At 39.6% G+C, this 23,858-nt stretch overlaps 1 protein-coding gene across 1 annotated transcript in view; it reads left to right on the top strand.

Moving 5' to 3' along the window:
* The window catches only part of LOC139722569 (dual 3',5'-cyclic-AMP and -GMP phosphodiesterase 11A-like), a 135,396-nt gene that overhangs the window by 23,593 nt on the left and 87,945 nt on the right, over positions 1 to 23,858 (top strand). The window contains exons 2-3 of the mRNA XM_071633860.1: positions 177 to 1,972; positions 17,519 to 17,602. Coding sequence (XP_071489961.1) covers positions 836 to 1,972; positions 17,519 to 17,602 — 1,221 coding nt within the window. The 5' untranslated portion in view covers positions 177 to 835. The remainder of the gene's footprint in view (positions 1 to 176; positions 1,973 to 17,518; positions 17,603 to 23,858) is intronic.

The raw sequence follows: 23,858 nt of genomic DNA, 5'->3' as shown, positions 1-23,858 counted from the left end.
CTTATGCATCAATCAATCCTATTACTGCAATTGTTTCCAAAGTCTAATCCTTGACGGACGATTGATTGCCTTTGCAGAATAGCTCAGACATCAACGGAAGATGTAGAAAGGGACTTCAATAAAGAATGAATGATAATTATACCAATCTTTTGTATTTTTGTTCTTTTTGCCTCCAGGATTCTAACCGATGGATTTCTGGGCTTTAACCACAACAAAGGATTCTTATCAACGGATTAAATCACGCTTCAGTCCAGGACAGTGTGTGTCGTGTGGGAATACCTACAGTCTCCTTCGGATGTTATAAATCTGGATATATACTATGGAACTTCTGCACATTTTACTCGGGTGTCTGTGTAGTGGAGAGAGCCCGTATTGATTTCTCTGCGCACACTTGAAAAAAGAGCGGATAGCGCCACAGCGCGTTCACTTGGCCGCACTCATTCCCAGCACGTGCCACGACATCGTTACGGTATTTATGGATCCATAAAAACCATCCTGGGCACAACTCTCCGAATCGATATCAGCTAATTATATATCGCATACGAATTGCACCCCACAGCTGCTCGCAATCTAGCTCGATAGATCACAACTTTAGTTAACTTTGGTCGTTTTCGTCGTTATGACAACACTCTCGCAATCTTTGCGTCTCTGAAATAATATTGCTACTTAGCATAAATGTACTAATCGATCACTCTCATCTAAAATACATGAGAAGAGCTAATATCCGGGGAGTCATCGGGGACAGGAATTTCTTTCTGTTGCCTTATTCCTTCACACGCTGATTGATCCGTCGATTTTTTTTCTTGGCCTCCCGGTGGTCTTAGTATGACACTTGATGAATTTCATCCGCTGTTTGCCCTGGAGGCTCCTTTGCAGTGCGTATGACACAGTGCGAACCTGCATGTTAGACGTAGCCCCTATCGAGCCCCAGTCCGAGAACCGTGCGGAAACATCTGCGTCAGAAATGGACGCCTGCAACGCCCAGCAGGTCGAGGTGTGGCTCGATGCCAACCGAGATTGGTTCGAGGAGTACTTTCTAAAGGGGCCGAACAAGAGCCTGGCTCAAAAATGGCTAGATATGCACAAGGAGGACGAGGTTTCTTCGCCTCCCAGCTCCTCCAGTCCCGCCAACACGGCCAGTCCGGCAAACACGGCCAGTCCAAACTCGCCCAATCAAATAAGCACTTCGACTCTGCAGCCACTGCAGCCCCTGCAGCCCCTGTCTCCGCGAACGACGCGGAGAGTGACAATGTCCGAGACAGAGGATAAATCGGAGAGTAACTCGTCGGACGAAGGAAATGCGAACATCCCAGTTAGACCGCGATCTGGGTCTAGGCAGTACCTCAGGCAGGACTTTGCGAAGGCACGCTCCAAGACTGTCTTTAGCACATGGGCGGCTGGCACGACTACGCACGAGGGATCTATGCAGTTGGAAACTGAACCACTCTCTCCCAGGGAGAAGGGTATCGCTGAGGGCCCTGGCAAGGGTTTCACTGGTAGGAGGAGACTACGTCGTGCATCGACCGTTCCGCCTCCGCAGAACCACGCGAGCACCTTGAGCTCTCTGCTGGAACCCCGCGTGAGGCTTCCCCATCGTACGAGTATCACGCACGAGGCGAAGCTCCAGCTGCGATCGGCAAACGAGCGAGAGTTCTTCCTCGCCTTGGTCAAGGACATTTCTCACGATCTAGACCTCAATAGCCTTCGGCAGAAGATCCTCTCGAATGTGAACATCTTGGTGGATGCCGAGCGAGTTGAACTCTTCATTCTGGAAGGACCAAAGGGAAAAGAAGTTTTGGTATCGAAGCGTTACGACTCGTCTTCAGGAGCCCCTACGTATAGGCCCACGGATTGGTTACTTGGACTTGGCAAGTCGGGTCCAGAGGGGTCTGTGACCGTGAAAGTTGGAGAAAGTCTGGTCGGCAAAGTTGCAGAGACAGGTCGGGCTGTCAAGATATCTAGTCCAGTTGAGGTGAGTCCAGTTGAATATAACATATGTTTACTTGCTTGTTTGCATTCATAATTATAAACCAGCGCGAATTGATCGAGAGAGGCTTAAGCTTTTAATGCAATTAGCGCATATCATATCATTCAAATCGCGAAATCTTCTTGTGATCGGAACAGGGTTGTAGTGGTGTGATTTCATGTATCGAGCCAGTGGTTACATAAGAAACTTGATCCGCGGTTTTCACATTGCTCTTTGCATGCCTTGAGAATAATAATGGAATTTAAAGTATGTAATTGGCTTCTTCTTATACCTTGCGTGCAGAAGTATCGGCATACACCCACCTACTGGTATTTGCTTTCCATGTGTCGGACAGATGCATTCTGGATGTCTGTACTGTCGAGATTTTGCTTGGCAATCACACATACCATGACGTCGTGTATGATATACACAACTGTGAAAAGCTGTGAAAAAAAATCTACCCTAATCATATTGTGATAAGCCATTGAGGAGTTACATTCTGGGTATGTGCAGATAGAGGTCATGTGAGACATGACGACATAATGAAGTTCCAATGAGAACTGTCATGGAAAACGCATGGACGGTTCATCACGTTGCAGTGGAATAATATTTTAAAACACTCGAGGGAGCTTGTTAAAATAAATACAAGTATGATTAGGTAGATGGGTGATATGTAGCTTTACAACTGTTTTGTTCCGATCTTTTCAAGATTCAGGGTAATTTGAAACATGTGAACTGTTGTCATGTTAACTGTGAACTGGTCTAAACTGATGATAATCAGTAAAGACCAGTATATGTGGGAATGATGCCCCAAGGTTCTCACAGAGATGACTCCAAAACTTTCAAAACTCTGACTCAGGGATGCTCCCAGAAAAATACTTCATTCATTCTAATTAGTGTAAAATTCGATAAAACTGCAAATATTGCCTTTCGTTTACTTTTTAAAATAATTTTCTCGTAATGTAAATTATATCTGATTTGAAGTAATCATGCACTTGGTCGGCCAACAAAATATGATAGAATGACTAAGATGTATCTTTACATTCCTTTTCTTTACCGTTGTGTACATTATCTATGAGGTGTGGTCTCGCTTTCTGCCAGTGACCGGGCAATTAGTTAGTTACTGATTACTCCAAACTATATTGATATTATGAAAAGTGGCCGTCATATATTCTTTTTCTTGAAGAAAAATGCATAATAAGAGCTGGATTGTAAAATCTGGGCCCTCTAGACGCTATAGCTCCTTTAAACGAAATAACATCAATGGATTGAGATTTCATAGCTATTTACGTGATCTTCTTTAGATATGAAGATAGAAATAGGTTAATAAATAACTCTCAAATGAGCCTGATCCGTGGCTGGTGCAGGACAAGTATTCATTCTTATAAGTTTGAGTATTTTGGCATGTGTGTAAAAGTACTTTCGACAGGCAGTTGTAACGTTATGATCAACTTTATTTGACATGTGGCAAGGAATAAACATAATTATCTGTAGTCAGTATAGAAATATTATCCAATGTACGGTAAGTGCATTTCCAGACGGTATGATTATGATAGAAACTGGCTGTTAAGATACTAACACAGAACCCTGCTCTGATTAGCAGAAGCGGAGGGGGGGGGGGGGGGGTGTTGATGACACATGGTCCCATTACGGCCTAAAGTGTTATGACATTGGAACAAACGCAACCGATTATCACACGGTTCATGATGTAACATGCTCGTTAAGAGCTTTACCTCGTGTCACATATATAGAGATGCTGGAACTCGGAAGCATGTACGAGATAAGTGGAATTTCAAGGAAACTTCCATTATAGATTATATTCTGTAGCTAACGGCCATCTGCACATGAAATTTGGCGGAATAATTTTGAGTACTTGCCATAAGATGCTTATACTATCTCCGAACTCTGAGAGCTGAAGGTCATGCTCTCACAGCCCGGAGCAAATTCCGGCTTTGATAACCATGTAGCAAGAATCGCATTTAGAGCTTTGTGGATTCATGCTTAGCCCGCTTCCAGAATCCACGATTCTTTGTCCTCCGTCTTCAGTCGTATCTAGATACGACAGTGTGACATCATAACCACCAACAGGTTCAGAGACAACAGACTTGCATGCCGAAATATGCCTATGGCTCATCATATAAGTTACACTCCTTACAGAGTACCGGACATTCCGAACTATAGAATGTAATGGATACAGTCAGGATCAGTTTTCAACACTAACCCCTCCTAAACTTTGAAAGCACCATAGAAGGGTTAGGCAGTGAGAAGCGATGGGCGTTGTTACGATTGTAACGGACATTAGTTCTCTGATACATGCTACTGTAAGAACTTCAGAAGATGGAGACGTGACCTGTACATTCCATAAGTCTCTGAACTTAAGTTTCTTTCTGTCATTTGGATCTCAGACACCTTGTGGCTTGTTAAAGATGCGCAAAAAAAGTTAATAGATAGCTGCATTTCTCGCTTAAATTATCCAATCGAGAAAGTGCTATGGAAGGTGTAACTACCTTTGTGTGCCTAATTGCCTGCTTGTTTGATATGCTGTGAATATAATTTTGTGACTAATTGAGACCTTTTCTCATTGGACCAGCTTTTGCCCCCCCCCCCAGTAAAAATGGGTATTGTAGCCATTGCATGACGCATGCACACAACAAGAAACACGTGACGACATGGTTCCAAGGACAACATGTTCATGGTCATGTTTATGATACTTATGAGAATGTCTCTCGCCCGGACTGGCCTCATTAGAGTTACCTTGTCTACAGGGCCCCGTCATTATCATTAGCCCAGCACTGCCAGTTAGGAATTTGTAAGAAGGGACCTGTGAGGGAGCACTTTCCAAAGTCTCCACCGAGAACATGGAGAAAGAATCGAATGCTGGACTTAAGAGCCCAGGCTATTTATCACTCTTCCATGTGCAAAGAGTGCTGTGGAATGGCTTTTCCCCTGAGGTCTCACAATGAGCTTGCTTCGAAAGAAATTAAATTTTCTAAATGTGTTTTGCTGCTCGACAAATCCACAGGGTTCCGCAGAGATATCTAAAGAAAGTATTAGATTTTGGGGGCAGGGGTAATGTATATAGGTCTGTCCTTTTATTAACCTGCTTCTGCTGTACTACTCAACCTTTGGGGTATTGTCCAGTCAAACAAGCTATGAGATGACTTATTAAATATATACATACATTGTTCGACACACACAATACTTATTCCAAGTTCTTTTCTTGAGGAAATAATATGACGAACGTCATGGTCATTTCGTCTTGCCATTTATACAGAGTATATTGTATACTTGTGGTTTATAGCGTCTATCCGGGATGCTGAAACTACAACAGTGCTCTAAATGGAACATGATTATAACCGATAAAAATACTCGCAGTTTTGACTCGGGTGGGAGTGTTGACCTTTGTCCGAAATCAATAACTACACCAGATAGTTTTGCCGCAAACATAGTCGTGAAGACTTGTAGTTCTTCATCTAGTATTCTATTTAATCACCCTCCACGCGGGGATTTCTACGATGATTGTTGCTTAAATGAAGTACCTCGTCATCCTCTATGGGCAGATGCTTCTACACTTAATGAGAGTCTTTAGACACCGCTAGTTAATTAGATTCTACAAGAATGCTTCGATTGTTCCCCTGCTTGTGCACGCGCTTATTAATATAGACACATGGAGTAACGAAGTACGCACGCTTGCGCTAAAGGACAGGGCTTTCTTCATAAGAAATTAAAAAAGCAACAAAAACAAAACCGAATAAGAATCAACGCTGGCGCCCCAAATAATTTGTTATCGTAGGTGATGAAAATGAAACACACGAGGCAGGTTCCTATACAACCTTAAAATGTCAATTATGATTGAAATATGCTTATTTCATACATTTAGGGTGAACATTATCTTGTAAGTGCTGTCTGAGCACCATACAGTCGTCTATACTGCCTCATAATAAACATCGTATTCTCTTTTTTCATAAATGCTTCTATACCAATCGCGAACTGATCCTTAAGACGTATAAAGGCTTTCTTTGAATTACTTCATTTGCATGTTATTATTCAAACGCCTTAATAAAGATAGAAATCTCGGAATCTTCGATTTTGTGTACATTTTCTCCTCAAGATTACGTCTTTATCCCTTCTTGTTTCGGTGTAATCCTCGAACTAAGTGATTTTTATGTGGGCTGCGCTGTTCCCCCGTCGAGGTTTGATTAAACCAGACTTCACCCCCGCATTTGAGATGCCCCGCAGCCTCTGCGATGAGTATCGCTCACAAATTCAGTTATGGTCTGATGCTCATCATTTTTTCCACCGACGACTGAACATATCCTAGCTCGTCTTACGAAGACAGGCGAAAAAAAAATCAACAACCATTATAACGCAAATGAAATTACCTCTCAGACGGCATATCGTAAAGACAAACAGGAAAAAGATTCTTGTAATACATCGATAGAGGATAAGATTGGAAAATTATTATTTTTTATTCCATCCCTTGTTAGAACGTCAGCCACACATCAACAAACAAACAAACACACACACACACACTCCCACACAAAGTCCCCTCGTTTTGTCTCTATATATCTGTTTATGTCAGGATGTCAGAATCTTTACTGATTTTGTTTTCATGAAATTACAAGCCGACTTCTTCGTGCTTAGATTGTGAACATTATACTAGAATGCATGGAGGTTAATGGGCCTTGTCGGAGCAAATAATCAGAGTCGTATAGTGCTAGCAATATTGCCCTGCTCTCACATTTATGATATGTACGAAAATGAGACAGCAGATAGTAACGCCCAACGCCCCCAAAACCAAATTATTGGAATGAAATATTCTCAAATCACCATTACTCATCACTATACACGCGATAATCAATTTACATGTATTAACGAATCCATCATGGTCGAGAGGTGCTTGCTTATTTTATTCTACAAATTGTCACTAGATTGCAGAATACTAAATTTGGAACCAGAAATCCAAGATAACACCCGAAAAGTCTGTGCGGAAGTATTCTGAAAGAGGAGACAAAATGATGGCCGATCATAACGACCCGCGACAGAGGGTTAAGATGTGTCCGGGCTGTTTGTGTAGGGCCAGTTCGGTTTCTATATATAGTATAGTCAGATCGTGTCATTCGGTTTTTGAAATTCCGCTTTTTATGTATATGAATAGCATATCAATAATCCTGTAAGTGTTTTATAATGTTCTAGGGGAATGCACCCTCTAGGAGTCCTTGCTCTTTTTAAAACATTCCTCCCCATTTCCAGCATTTTCACTTACTCATTTTTTTTTTTACCTTCCCTTTTAATTGCATACATAATTTTGTTAATTGTGCATTCTAATGTCTACATCTGCATTTGATTTTTGTAAATATTCATATATCTATGTGTTTCTCTTGGAGATGGAAAATGAATGAATGAATGAATGAATGAATGAAAGAACTAATATAAAAATACACACTACATGTATTTTCCAAATACGAACTAAAGATGAGTAAAAGAAATACTCTATAATGTCATATGGCAAGACATCTGAAGCTGTGACAGAACGATGAGAGAGAGAAAGAGAGAGGAGAAGGGAGATAGATAGGTAGATAGAGAGATAGATAGATAGGTAGATAGATAGATAGATAGATAGATAGATAAGTAGATAGATAGATAAACAGATAGACATATTGAGCCAAACAGGGAGGGGGAGACAGATTGACAGGAAAAAATTTGGCAATTTATGGAACCAGTCAACATCGTTAAGAGGGGTCTAAGTGGAGGGCAAAGTACTTTATTATCCCGGCTCATGATTATGCAAGATGAACTCTAGAGTGAAGCTTGATATAACCCTTGATGTAATTAGCCGTATAAATATCAGTCAGGGCATTACCGTCATTGCCTTTCCCTAATTCGTTCCAATGCATGTTTTCATATAAGATGAGGATACTCGGCTTATCTTTTTTTCTTCAAATCTTACACTGCCCACGTCCTCGTAACTAGGATGGCCCACGAAGAGGAAATTGACCAATCGAATTAATGATAGAGAAAACGAATTTGATGGGCGTATGAAACTATCTGACTTTTACTCTCTTCTCTCCTTCTGTCTCTCTGTCTATGTATCTATCTGTCTATCTATCTGTCTATCTGTCTGTCTATATATCCATCCATCTATCTATCTGTCTGCCCATCTATCTACATACCTATCTATCTATTTATCTATCTATCTATCTATCTATCTATCTATTTGTCTATCTATCTACCTATCTATCTTTTTATCTATCTATATGTATATATCTATCCATCTATCTATCTGTTTGTCTATTCACCAATGTACATTGTATCTATCAATGTTGGGGCACTGGGGTATACAGAATATAAAAACTCTTGATTTTGAGTTACTGGTTCCACGTTCGAGTCTTGCCATGTGCGTAAGTCCTGGGACATGACAATATTTTTACCCACGATGTCCCTCTCGACCCATCAGGAGTAAAAAAAAAAGGTAATGCTGGGGTAATAACCATCAATGATGGTATAGGGCCCTCTGGAAGAACATTGCTAAGATAGGAGAGGACGAGGGTAAGGCCATTATCAGTAGTATTATACCTATCTACATATCTATCTAAAAATCTATCTATCTATCTATCTATCTATCTATCTATTCTATATATCTATTCTATGTTTTTACCTATCTACCTCTGTTTCTATCTGTCTATCTGTCGGTCTCTATCTATCTATCTATCTATCTATATGTATATCTATCTATCTTTTCTATCTATCTATTCTATCTATCTATCCATCTATCTATCTGTTTCTATCTATCTGTCTGTCTGTCTCTCTCTGTCTCTGTCTCTGTCTCTCTCTTTCTATCTGTCTAACTCTATTGGGCTGTTGTATAGCGAAATGTGGGTATAATTTGAGAGGAATAATACAAGCGCAAATCGATGAGGATGCGGACAGCGCTATTGATTTTTAGGCCAAGATGGCGGTCAGCCGTGAGGTTAGAGCTATGTCAACCTCGACCTGCGAGAGACGAGGATGTTATCACAAAGTCAAGAATTTACAGACTTTTTTTTTTAAATTCACTATGTGGGAGGACAACTCATGTAGTAGGATAGATGAATAGCTATCTAAACCGTGTGTGTGTTTGTATGTATATACAGTTTGTGTTTGCACACAACATAGTGCCATTATACGACACTTAAGCGTTAATCTTCATGCATTGCCTTGGAAAGACTCTTTACTTTTCACCCTAATCGAAATCTTCATAATACGAAAGCAAATAGGCGTTGGTATCCAACGAATGTATAAGCCAATGAACTCTTGCCTTGTTAGAGTTCTTTCGGAAATGTTTCTTTGTAGCGATGTAGACATCTTATAATAGGGGCCCATATCTGATATGAAATACAGGTAAAACGTCATGGAAACTTCATGAAATACGAAATGAATTATGAATAGAATAAGCGCGTCTATAATACTCTTAAACAGCGCTCATTCTACCTAAAAAGATACTCATGGCGCTGTAGAACAGAGTACACATGACAGAGTATCACAGAAGATGATAAGAACAACAAATAAACAAACAATATACGTACACATATACATACAGGTAAACAATTGTCAATTTAAATTAAAAAGGTAGGTCTTTAGGTTCTTTTTAAAACCATCAATAGAAGATGCTTGTCGAAGAGATTTTGGCAGGCCATTCCAAAGTTTTGGGCCCATGTATGAAAAAGCACGATCCCCCAACTGTGCTTGATTCGAGGTACTGCGATCCCATTTTGACTTCTTTAATGATACAAATTTATAGGATAAACCACAAGTGATCGTTATCATTTAGATACAAGACGATTTTTCCAACACCTAAATCACAATCACATTTTTTTCTTTTCCCGTGACAATATTATCTATACGCAAAACCCGAGTATAGTCCTGGAATTTGTTTCCGGTCCGTTTTATCAATTGTTCTATGTAATACCCTTCCCTATACTTTGGATCACTTTTATTGCACATAATTACTCAGAAACGTTTAACCGAAAACGTAGAATTCTTTTTTAAAAGGCTGCATCTCCTGCGTCTGAAAAAGCAGGAAATGCTGAAACACTCGGGACGATGAAGGAGTACTATACCGTCTTCATTGCTGGAGTGACATCATATGAAAATACAACGCTTTAAGCACGCCCTTACACACTCTGATTAAATAACCGATCAAAGTAAAGAAGCTACCGTAAGGAACTTAGTAAAGCATTGTGACATTGCATGTTAACTTTTCCTTTCATGTTATGATAACTAATCACATAAGTTTGAGTCAAACTGAACATCAAAGCTACTTGCCGAAAAAAAAAAATATAATCATGAAACCACAAATTACGATATACGAAATAATTTTCATACCCTATATTATGTTAAAGTATTGTCCCGGAAAATGTTGTGTTTGAAAAAAAAACCCCTCACAAATGATTGATATAACATACTCTTTGCTTTCTCGGTGTGAAAATTGATACTATCCGAGCCGAAAGCGATCAGTTTGATGTCCTTTTGTGCTGGTATCAAAACAAGTACTGTAATATACAATGGAATAGTACATGTACCCGGTAGTTGTCTGGCGCCTTCTTGGAAATTAAAAAAACCCAGTAACAACAAAAACCAATACACACACACACACACACACACACACACACACACACACACACAAACAAACACATAAGAATTATACAGACAGGTGCACGCGGTTATTTTGTGCATGCACAGTTTGTCCCTTTTCTCTTGTACTTCTGTTTGTCTTTTTGTTTATGTCACCCTTTTGTAATTACTGGCACCTAGCAGTCTGACACCTGGCAGTATCGGGAAAAAAATGGATACCGCTTATCGTTTCATAAGATTATAACAAAATTTTGATAATAATCAAGATAAGAAGATCTTCATCATCTCGTTAACATTAATGTAATTAACATTAATGGTACATCCGCATTAGAAATATTGGAATGTCCTATTTAACGCAGGATATGACAACGTTAATGATTTCGTCATTACTTGGACTGATGGGAAGAAAATTTAATGTATGAGGAATGAAGGACAGAGAGACTGTCCAAATTTATGATTTCAGCATTACATCAGGGGACTTAGATTAAAGTGAATCAAAATTATGCGTACATTACATTACGATTTTTCCCCAGAACATAAATGGTGCAACAAGTTTGGTTTGGAATTATTTGAACATCTGTACGTGCGTTCAATTAGTCACACAGTATCTTTATTTTCTACTTTCAGTTAACCAGTGTGTGCTCAAGGTCATAGTATATCATGTTATGTGGAAGATAGGACATGAAAAGAATATTAAATATTTAATATTAAGTGTCTTGTCAAGCGAAATTGAAAAAGGAATCCATTGCTCCCAGGGCAAATTGGGGAGGAGTTGACATTGTCACATGTTAATTCAAACAACCTGTATCTCAAACTACAGAAGAAACTTTTCGACGGACCTGTGTTTGGGTATGTCTTGCAGTTTCCCCCAGGAACCATATTACCATTTCAACATAACGAGTATTAAGAGCGAGAAGTTACTTGTATTCGATGCCATTTTTTTACCCCGTTAGATGAATTTGAATAGATAGATAGATAGATAGATAGATAGATAGATAGATAGATAGACAGACAGATAGAGAGTGTGTGTGCGTGGGCGGGGGGGGGGGGGGGAAGAAAAACCATCAAGAGTTCTTTTTTGGAAACTCAGCACATGTTTCCGCCATGCGCTTTCTTACCCTTACGGTTAGCCTTCAGAAGAGATTGACATTTCTTGTAACGATAAGTGTTGGTCAAGCTAACGGACGCTGTGAAAAGACGGACACGATGCCTTAGGGATTTTTACTGACCGTCAGCGCTCGACAGGCTCGTGTCCATTGGGTCTTGCCATGATAAAGAGAGAAAGCTACTCTGTTGTAAACAGCAGGGAAGAGCTTTGCTCAAGGTTATATAGGGGCCATGTAACGGGACGTGTAACGCCCAAATCTCACCAGGATTTGTTGCAGGGCGGCCATATAGGAGTAAGAAGTTACGTCGAATGGCTCTTTCCGACGATAGCTGCAATCAGCGACGGGCCATCTGAATACGTGGCTTGACCCTTGTTTGTTATTAGCATCATTAAATGCAAATTTGAGGAACTGTTGATAACTGTTGATAAGAATATGGATCTCTATCCAACGCATAGTCTCAAGTTTGATTCTGGCAATGGTGGCTGTGCCCTCAGGTATAAGGCACTTTACTTTATCCTCTTCTGCTCATATAGGAGAGGACTTAAAGCCGTTGGTACAGTGGCTGCTGCTCAAAAACATTTTAGTATTTCCAAGGTGCCCACGGAAAATAACTCGAAAACACAATCTTCCGTGTCAGACTCCTCAAGGAGAATGTTTACTTTCTTTTTTGGAAGATGGTGTTGCAGCCAACTTATTGGCCCGTATTCACGAAGGTGGTACAATTGATACCATGGTTTAAACCATGGACAAAGACCGTAGTTATGTACGGGGCGCCAAGTGTCACATGGCCTATTTCGTTACGAAATCAGTCATTTCGTCGATTTCGTCGATGAAATGTTAACATTACGTCGACGAAATGACTGATTTCGTAACGAAATAGGCCATGCGACACTTGGCACCCCATAAAAAACTACGGTATTCGTCCGTGGTTTAAAGCATGGTTTCAATTGTACCACCTTCGTGAATTCGGGCCAGAGTGTTTGCTACTTCCATATTGGCGTCCTTGATCTGACGTTCTGTGGCACCCTGTTGCCTGCATTGTACGTGTCAAAACCTTGCTCTGCAGTTACACATGGGTGTCTGAGGGTGCTGTGGATAACATCGATTTATAGTAAATCTTAAGGTACGAATAGAGCAGGTACAGTCAAAACATTCAGGTTTATTTTTATTGCACATCAAAGAATATGGAAATAGATATGTGCTATGGTCATGTAATACATTTTCTGATTGCATGTTGGGTAGACATCAAGAACTCGTGACAAAATCTAAATAGTTTTTTACCGGTCACAAGAAACAGTCAGATTAAGTCTTGAAGAAAACCATCGACCATCGTCACTGATATTCCATTTCGAGTGATTATAAGAGACGAATTACTCGATGTTACTAAATGCCCCTCTTTTGTGTAGGAATAAGGAACAAATCATCAAAACTATACAAATGAAGTTGTTGTAACAGCGTTACGCGCTGGTATGATATAAATCGTAATGTCCGTGTTGCATGAGGGAGATATAATTACAAATTTCATGCGATATTTGCCCCACCCTAGTAGCGATATACGGATAAGTGAGAACGTTAATAAACCGAGACACTTGTATGGCACCTTGATTGAGCATCCATTCTAATGGCTGTTTCTTTCCCTCTCCTTCGTCTTCTTTCTGCCACCTCCGTTGAATATCTGCTTTGATTATAAGCTTTCCGCTTACTTTTATCGGGTATAAGTGAGCACGACTGACGCAAATTGCACCTTTCTTCGAACGAAACTTGTGATAAATGGCACAAAATTTGTTCTCAACAAAATGCGCGTCGACACAGAATCGCTCAAACGTGTGCCGCTTTCCAATATAGTACAGGGTGCAAGAGTGCTCCACTTTTCTTCTGCTTAATATTTGTGAAAACCGTCTTTCTGGTTCTCGAACTTCTGGGAAGAATCTTGGAACAGGTATTCTACATTACGAAATTATAGAGTGTCAGAGACCATCACGGCACAGTATGGTGAAGAGTAGTTTGCTAAAAGCATGGAAAACACTTCAGTTTTCCTCCTTAGGGAAGGTCTTGCCAGGAATATTGATACGGAGACGAGTGAGAGAGTGCAAGGCAGCAGCAGTAAAGTATATCATAATTCTATCGCGCTCATGTGACGGGGGGGGGGGGGGGGGAGGGGCAAACATTATCCAAAAATGTTCTCTCGTAAGGGTTTCGATGCTATTCAGGATAAAAAATCTCTCAAGCAATGTCAAGTGTATCTCTGGACAGGCATTTGGACACGAATCACTCCGTTCCTTCCCAAAATGGCGTACCAAATTAGATTAGGAATCTTGTGCATTACAAATAAAAGAGTGCGCATCTGTATATGTTTTATACGGATAGTAAAAAAAAAAACAACAGCACAAACAAGCAAACAAAACCAAGGAACAAAAAGCGTCAATTTGTCATGGGTAATAAGAATCGCCAGGGAACATTGTACTATTTTGTACTCGGTGCCCCACAAAATATGAATATAATAAGGACACACACAAATAACACAAACGAATTCACAGATCCTGTAACCCATTTTTTTTTTTCGTCGCTCTCACGGGATGATCTTTGGACCTTGACAAAATCAGCGCTCCCGTACAAAATGAGCAGAAATGGAGTAATGTAATATTTCAAACGTTTGATATGGAAAATTTCTTGACTTTCGGAATAAAAGGTTATTGTACCAAAATAATTTAGTCTGTAAGATAAAAAACAAAACAAAACAAAAAAGCAGGCTGCATCTGTCTCGTATGACGTTGCTACATGGATATTTTTCGACGGTCTGATTGTATCTACGTCGGTTGATGTATTAAGAGATCCATTTCACTTTAATCTTCCAGAGTGATTGATTGTTCATTTTTACGTTTGGTCCGATACGGCTAAGACAGAGAGGATAAATTACAAAAACAACAACACGAAACTGATTAAGGAATTTCGCTAGAAAGTGCTGATAAATGAGAAATATTGTTGCCCGCCTTGGGGAAGGATGAGGGAGGGGGAGCAGAAAATGGAATTAACCTCATCCGCGAGTCGGCCCAATACACTGTCACAGCTTGCAGATAGTACTATTTGGCGTACACGATAATTCATCTCCTTTCCATTTTCCATCATTCTTATTTCTTACAACTCGTTTTTTTTTTTTTTGAAGACGTCACCCTTTAAAGGGGTGTGAAATCCAAATGTATACACATGGACTGAGTGAGTGCTGCAATTTTAGTAGATTTTAGAAAGTTTGAGGAAAATCAGACAATCTGGTCAAAAGTTTTGGTGCTGCCATTAGTGTCTAAAAATACTACAACAGTTCGTGACGTCATGTATGGACAATGATACGAAGAAAACATAAAGAGAATTTCACAAAATTTCATTCTTGTCGATGAAATTATACATTCTCTCAACTTGTTGCTGTCATATGTAAAGGGTTATATGATTCCCCCTGCTTTCTGAAAGAGATAGGTCAAGTGCTCTTTCATTATGCAACAAAGGCGAAAATCTGTTGAATTATCTTCATATTAGTTTCTTTATATCGTTTTCCATATATTATACGTGACGTCACGAAGTAATGTACTCTTCTCATCCAGCAATGGCTGTTCCAAAACTATTCATAACTTTTGAACGGATTGACTGCTTTTCCCCAAAATTCTCTGGTATGTTCTAAAACTACTGCATTCCCTTAATTCACATTATTTGGGTTTTACTCACATTTTAGCATGGGTCTTCCTTTTGCCGTCAGTAAATCTCATGAATTCAATGCAGAATTTCGTTTGAGATGATTCTTGTATCCGAACTGCATATTATTCTTATGGTTGGCAGTGCATATTGGCCCGTCCTGGATATTGGATGGCGCCTAAAAGGTAAAGTGTGTGTAGGTTGTGTCTTCGCTGTAAACCGGTGCTTTTCCTAATTCACTCGCGATCGGCGCACACACCTCAACATATACGACGCACGTGGTGATGTGAGACTTCGCGAATTTCACTGGGCTCACCTCACAAATGTCATCCCACATAATAAACTCGACTGAATCAAATAGAGTAACATCAGACCGAGCGGACCGAAGTGATACAGAAATTTTCAAAATTGTACATATTTCTATCCAATAGTCATAAACACCTAAGTAAATTGGCAAATTATGTCACCAACTTAAACTTCCTCAGTTGGTTTGTGCAAAAGATGTATGATGAAGATTATAATATTGGTCTATAATTCAGAACGTACCACTCCTTATCAAGTTGCAAGGTTACTTAAGTTAGTATCTCACCAATGGAGACGTCTCCGCGACGTCTCCAATTTATCAGTCGCAGCAGTCGCGGAGACGTCTCCAACATAAAAATGTCTTGCGGTCTCACCAAGGAGACGTCTCTGAGACGAGTTATGGCAGGTGCCAAAAAAATTCAAATATGAGGGAGCCGTTTCAGGATCACCTGACTTGATCTAGGCAGGATGTCAGCACACAGATAGGTCACGTGGTTTTTAAAGTAGGTCAAACAGCGTCAATAGAGTCGCGGAGACGTCGCGGAGACGTCTCCGCGACCTCTCACCAGTTTTTCTGATCTCCTGCAGGTCTCAGCGACGTCTCTGAGACGTCTCTGAGACATCGCGGAGACGTCGTGGAGACGTCTCAGTAGTCGCGGATTATATGATTAGTCTCCGCGACGTCTCCGCGACTGATGGAGACGTCTCGGAGACGCCGCGGAGACTTCGCGAAAAATCGAACATGTTTAGATTTCTTGCGACTAACTGGCAACTATTCGGAGACTCTGTAATTTTCTGGAGACGTCTCGGAGACGTCGCGGAGACGTCTCTGCAACTAGCAAAATCTAGAATCGCGAACTAGTCGCGAACCAGTTTCAATCCCGGTGAGATACCCCCTTTAGTATTGCAGGGGTCGGTTCATGAAGTCATCACATAAAAGTCTTCACATAAATCTCGGAATGGCCAAAGTCGCTCATGTGTAGCTATGAGAGAATCTCAAAGAGAAGTAAAATCCATTTCATGAAGTCTCTCGCAAGTGTGTCTTATGAGCGAAAGGTCTTTCTTAAGACTTTCATGAAATGGACCCCACGGGCCCGTTTCATAAACTTGTCATCAGTGACAACTGAAATATTTCTATGACAAATTTGCTCTCAGCCAATCAGATGCAAGGATTTAAGTAGCTTGTCACATCTATGACAACTTGTCACTGATGACAAGTTTTATGAAACGGGCACCTGGACTACAATAAATTCATGCAATGTATATCATAATCAAATGAAGATTATGACAATGAACAATGAAGGCTTTGCGATGTAATGACGTCATGACCTCTCAATTTACTTCGTGGTTTCTTCTTATATCACTGTTTCATTATAAACACGCAAACCTTTAGAATTCCATAACTTCCTTCACTTAACTTCCGTCATTCTGTTCGTTTAATGTTACTGTATCTATTACTGCCAACCTGAACATGCAGGGGCAATGCACTGTAACCTCTGAAGTTTTGTAGTATGTGTTCATCATCTCTGCAGTCTTTCACATCGTATCGAGTATGCAAAGATCGTGTTTTGTTGTCGTCTCCTGTTTAAATGTTGTAGAGCTAATGTGTTCGAAGTAATGATTGTACGAAGCCATCGTTCTTTCTGAAAAAAAAAAAAGAAACGTGTTAAGATTCAATGTTTCTTTGCAGTCACACCTTTCAGTAACGTTCAGTGTATGTGTAGCAGTTGTATTTCTTGTATCTTCTAGTTACTGTAGTTTAGAAATTAAATGTGCATGCTTCATTCGTCAGCCTTGCATGTTTCTACATTCGTTTCCGTTTGCTGTACCTTCATCTTTGTTTTAGGCTCGTCCTACTACTTGTGAAAAGTGTGCAAACTTCTCTCAAAAATGTCACGTGCGAACCATGAAATACGGCTCCTTCGTACCGGTAAGAAAATCGTTCATCTTATTTGCACCAAGCTTATTAGACCTGCTTTTAGAGTGCCACATTTCTATTTTTCTTAATACTGTTACAGAATTTTAGATTAACGTCACGCATGTTTACGGGCACTTAAGACAGAAGTGTTTATTACCTACATATCAAATGCTTAAATATCACACAATAGCTGACAAATGAATTCGGCGCAGATCTAAGAAGAATTTTTTTAAAACAGAATTCTAGAATTAATCAAAAGTCTTTAATGTGTGTGTGTATATAATTATGTGGCATTTGTTCTTTCCTTGTTTCATTTTCGTATCACTGTTGTATTCTATGTGCAATCTATCATGCATGAATTTACTGTAGTCGTATCTATGTAATTTATTAATCGTTTAACTGTTACGTTCTTCGTTAAACTTTCATACATGAAAAATCTCTTCAGTGAGAATACGCAGGAAACAGTGAACACACCAAGAGAAGGTTTCTCGCATATGACGAGAGGAGTATACGAGAGGATCAGCATATCATTATGAATTAAGAATGAAGCAGTGTGTGAAGAAGCGTTACAGTTTATGGCTCCTTTTACTTCTGATTTGTTTGAGACATCGACCATCGTCGACCGTTTCTTCTTGCTGTCTGTTTGCCAAAATCAATCAGACAAAAGTCAAAGTACTCATTCAAGAAGGAATCGTTAATATTCGACCCATCAAATCTACTCGAAGAAGGGTATAAAACTGTTCCCAACCTATTATGTCCTAAAGTGACTCTAACATGTCTAATAATAATTAATGCTAAGTTGGACAAGCGTTGAATGTAACAGTCTTCAATTTCATGCTTTCAGTAATCTGAAGCTCTACAAATATGCTGAAAGGAACCATATACGTTTACTTCAGCAAACAAGTCCATTACGTACATCTAATCATATTCATTCGTTATCCCAAAGTAGAGCGAAGAAAAAAAAATGTTGGGATTTTGCTTAATGACAGTCGAGTGGCAGAGAATTACTCTGGCCTGATTTTGAAAGCGAACGCCCCCGAGGAAAGATGCTCACCTTTCACAGTTACCGCAGCATGCACCCACTTTAAGCAAGGTCCTGCTATGTCCACCTGGAGGCACGGAATGGCGACGTTTCACGCACGCAACTGCGGGTAGCTTAAAGGGTAAATCTAATCAAATATCATGTTGCTTGGTATAAAAGTAGCAAACTCTGAAAAACACATCAGTAAATAATCGGGAAAAATTAGACAAAAATGTTCGGTAAATTGTAAAAGTATAGAGAATAAAGCATATTTGCAACTCTGTATGGTGCTGCTGTGAGCAGCTTTTCAACAGTTGTGTACACAAAATGTCACTAATTTTTAACTCAAATATTTGGGCACGGATGATATTACCCCCTGAGGAGGACACTCAAAGACCTGTTACTCTTATTATGTATACTAAGAACAGGGCTGAAAAAAAAACCCGATCGGGAGAAATGTGAAAATTAGTTAATTTTTGTGTAAATATAATATTGAGAGCTGCTTAACAGTGAGTTGCATATTATGTCTAATTTACTGAACCTTTATAATTCCTGCTTTAAAAAAAAATGTGTCCGATTTTCCCTCCAAATTTTCTCTCACCTACTTCTCTGATTTTTCTGCTTTCATACAAAGCGACATAATATCCGGATGAAACGTCGCTTTAATGTGTGGGTGTGTAATAGGGCTAAAATCTCATAAAATACTCATCGCCCACGTGGGTTCATTCGCGGAAGGTTGACAGTGAATACACGTGTTTTGATTAATGATAACTGCAATGACTTAAAACTTTCTACTTGTTCTCTACTTACTCTCTAGTTGCTTTCTGGATACTTGCTCTCGATACTTACTGTCTAGTAACCCTCTACTTACTCTCTACCTACTCCCTACTTACTTTCTACTTACTCTCTACTTACCGTCTCTACTTACTCTCCAATTACTTTCTGGATACTTGCTCTCGATATTTACTGTCTAGTAACCCTCTACTTACTCTCTACCTACTCCCTACTTACTTTCTACTTACTCTCTACTTACTGTCTCTACTTACCTCAACTTGCTCTCTAGTTACTCTCTACTAATCTCTACTTACTCTCTGTTTACTCTCTACATACCCTGTGCTTACTAAGCTGCCAAACTATTCACCAGCAAGAGATATTGCTAAATCTTATATTCTCGAAGTGTTACCATTACACAGCAATCATTTCTTGCTCTTTACTTACAAAATGAAAATGAAGCTGCCGAACTACTCCGTGTAAGAGTGTCATGAATATGTATTTATGCAAATTAAGTGTAACGTATTCAGCCCACGTGGGGTAGAAACTTTCGAGACTTTTGGGACTGATTATGGCGCTCGAGGGGAAGAATACAAGCTCAGTTGCTGTTGCTCCAAGAAATTTTGGTGGTGATTTGCTTGATGTCACTGAGTATATATGTGACGTGTTGTTGAGTTGCCACCATCTTTTATAATTACAAACATTATAACGAATATGTTCTGCTAATGCATTGTATATAATTTTCCCTGCTTATTCAATGGAATTGAAAATAAAGTTGAATTAAATTGAATTGAATTTAATTCCCCTCCATAACAAAGAGATATGTTGTTTCGAGAATTCCTGTCGACAAACAAAATGATGATTGGTAAATGTTGTAATGTTGTTGTTCGATTTTAGACAAAAGTAAAAGGACAGCAAGCAAAAGTGACATAAACAAACACACAACTAGATGCACTACATTCAAAAACAAACAGGAGCTTCACGATAATGAATGTTAATTCTGGTGCACCATTACGCGTACTTTCCATTCAAAATTCACTAAAAACAAACCATAGAATCATGAGGAATTAAGTTTCTAACACGTCGAAAATATGCCATGGTTTAGTTGTTGACATATCTTCAAGAGATAGCCTCCTAATGCTCACTGAAGCGTTGATAAGTATATCAATGCTAATTTTGATTATGTGCTGTTCAACGTATCATCAGCTATAGATTGTCGTTGCATAGCCTCAACTAAACAAAGGATATCTGTACTTTGGTTCTAATCCATAGTCGTGTTGAACTGTTTTCAAAGACATTCATTCTGTCGGTCTGTGTAGTGATTATGCAACATTCTGGCATGAACATACATACTCCAAATAATATCATGTTCAAATAGTCGAAATTTATCCAAGCCAAACATTTTATAACCATGAAAATATAACAATGTAATTTAAGAATCATTCACGATTTACATGGAACTATGCTTAAAAGACAGAACGTCTTATCAATTGAATTATATATGGAGAGGAAGAATAGTTCCGGGGTAATATTATGGTCATTTATATGTTCATTATGTATGAATGCATTTGTTATGTTGTCATTCAAAATACACAAAGCCAACCATCAAAATAATAATAAAAGCTGTGCATTATGGGGTATGAGTTTTCTTCAATTTGTCTACCCTCTGTACAACGAAATTTATATGATCGCAACTGCTGATCTACAGCAGTTTCGGAGCTTGGGTATTTGTTCCAAGTTCATCGTGTCACTGCTGGCAACCAGGGATAGCCTGGTGGTAGTGTCGCTGCCCTGAAAGCAGTATAGATAACAGCTTCGATTCCCGCTAATTCTTTTTTTTTCAACATGTAGGCCTATTGTTTGTTGGAATGTACATCAGCGGTTGCGATCTTACAAATTTCATTTGTACAGAGGGCATACAGATTGAAGACCCCATATCTTCACCCCACTGCTTAATAACCCCTTGCTTCTATGATAAAAGCGATTCTTAATTAATTGCTTTTAGTGCATGGATAAGCATAAGAAGTCTCCGGCCTCATGAAGAGTTTTGCCAACTGCTAAAGTTATAAGTTATGATGAAATAAATATGTGACCATCAATGTACAGTCAAGATTCAATCCGTGATGGTCTTGGTCACGTGAACGTGATGAAGTCCAGTATATTCCTAACTGAAATATGATGAACCTTAGGTATTCTTTACTTCACGACTATATTTCGTTAGGCCCTAACCTTTCTTTTTGTCGCATATATAATCATTTTCCCTATCATTTTATGTCCGTTCACTGCAAAAAGTCCGGTGTTAAATATGAAACACTGAGATGGTGTTAAATTTCGGTGCTCATTTGTGGTGTTAGATAAACACATTCGGGTGTCATTTCAAAACATAAAATTGTTTTTTGAATAGTTTCTTAGTTACAGTTTTTCTTGTTGATTTTGAACTTGAAATTTTCTGATAAAGTACTTGATTTTTGAAAAAAAAGAAGGTGTGAACACACTTACACCACTGTAACACCTGTTGAAGCAGGGCGGGTGTTATACCATTGACATTAACACCAGCAATATCAAATCAACACCATGCGGTGTCATTGTTGAATTAACACCAGCGCAGTGTCAAAAATATCACCAGCTGCAGTGTGAAAGTATCAGGTGAACACTTTTCAACACCATCACAACATACTTTCTACACCTGTGGGTATGGTCTTCTATTGACACGTGATCGGTGTTAGATTTAACACCGATGTTTTTGCAGTGTTCGACAGTGTCCATGCTTCCTGAATGTGTCCGTGCACATCGTCCACATCGTGCAGTTATGTTTTGTTCATGGTCGTGTCCTGATAGTAGTTGTGGCATACTCGCTGTCGTGTCTTGCACGTAGATTTTTCCTCCCGATCGTGGACGCACCTCGCTCACAGGATTGTACTTTTTTACCGGACCGTATTCATTGGTGTTTTCAGCTCGTTTTCCGTCACCTAGATGAGTTTGCCCCAGTTCCGTGTTACAAGGAAGACTGGATAAGTGTATGTTTTATCCTACTGCTACGAAATAAAACGCACTATAAAAAATAACATGCTTGACGCTGTTCGGAATCCGGACAGCGCTTGTCATGCTAAGCGTGAACGGGTGTAACACATTTAAAACGAAGTGTGTAAACTACTAGTATTGTTCAGAGGGCGATTGCGCACGTTCATCGAAAGACCTACCTACTTCATGACCCGTGAATTCATGTATTTTTCTTGTGTGTCAACTCCATGGAGTGTTTGGTCAACAATCTAGAAGGAAATTGCGTTCGACTGTCGCTACTGCAAGAATTCACACATGAGCTGTTGCCGATGATGACCTTTGGAAGAAAGAGAGATTGGCTCCATGAAGCGGAGATTGTCAAGGGGTTTGTGGTTTCTGGGGCAACCCCTTCAACTGTGCAAATTGGACGTGGTTATTTCACACAATGGTTTACTAATAAGCATGTTGTGTATCACAATAGCTAGTTTTGCACACAACACTCTATAATACTTTTTTGCTTTTCACATTACTTTCAGCACCATGTCGGTTTCTGTCTGTTTTCCGAGATATATGTAAGTAATGTAATGTCGCGATTTTCAGCATGCATATTTCTACCAATAGGCCTATCAAGATCTATCACAATTTGACTCTGTGTCTTCTCTGTGTCAGAGAATTGCAGATGAGTCTTTCGTTCGTATTTCATTACTAAAGCATATATAGTAGGGGTTCCGCCAGTTTATGACAGTGACCGATAGCCTCATTTAGGTTCCTGCTGGTATAGAGAGTAGCTCGCTTTTTCTCTTCGATGTTTTCGCTGAAACGTGTTGAAGCACAGCTTGGGACAGACGACAAAAATTAAGAGTCGAATCCAAATCAACGGCTGTGTCCCTCTGGGTCAAGCAGACGCGCCAAACTGTCTGCAGACGACACACTGGGCTGACCTCGGCTTTTTGGTTCTCCGGTCACGCGGGTTGCACGAACGATCGTCTGCCGCTGCGTGACAGCAAAGTTTCGCTGCTGTTGTATTTTATTTTTAGTACGACGATGATTCTTTTAAATTCAATAGATTCACATCTGCATTCTCGCTGTTCTTTGTAATTCACTCTGACCGATTCATGGGACCACTTTTCTTAATGTTGCAGTTTAAAGTTGAGGCCACTCACGTTGAAGGAATATGAACTTTGCTGACTGACCATTAAAATGATGTTGGAATGACTCATGAAATACTCAAACGTCAGACTGAGCATCTTTACAACCATGTCACTGTCAAAGATATCAATGAACAATTATCACCATTTTCAATCGTTCATAAGACTCTAAGTTTATTGTAATAAAGTACCAATGAAGTAAGGTGTATCTGGTCAGATTTTCCACTTTTTGTTGTAGCACAAATGCACACAAGATTACCTGGTAGCATTTGCATATCGCTCCTATTTTCAACCCTGAAACTTAATGAAATAATGGATTTATAAGAAA

Source organism: Diadema antillarum, unplaced genomic scaffold, assembly GCF_040938485.1.
Source record: "Diadema antillarum isolate AM-2024a unplaced genomic scaffold, OU_Dant_1.0 scf00000167, whole genome shotgun sequence".
NCBI lineage: Eukaryota > Metazoa > Echinodermata > Echinoidea > Diadematoida > Diadematidae > Diadema > Diadema antillarum.
Note: the sequence above shows the minus strand (reverse complement) of the source record. Positions and strands in the feature narration are given on the sequence as shown.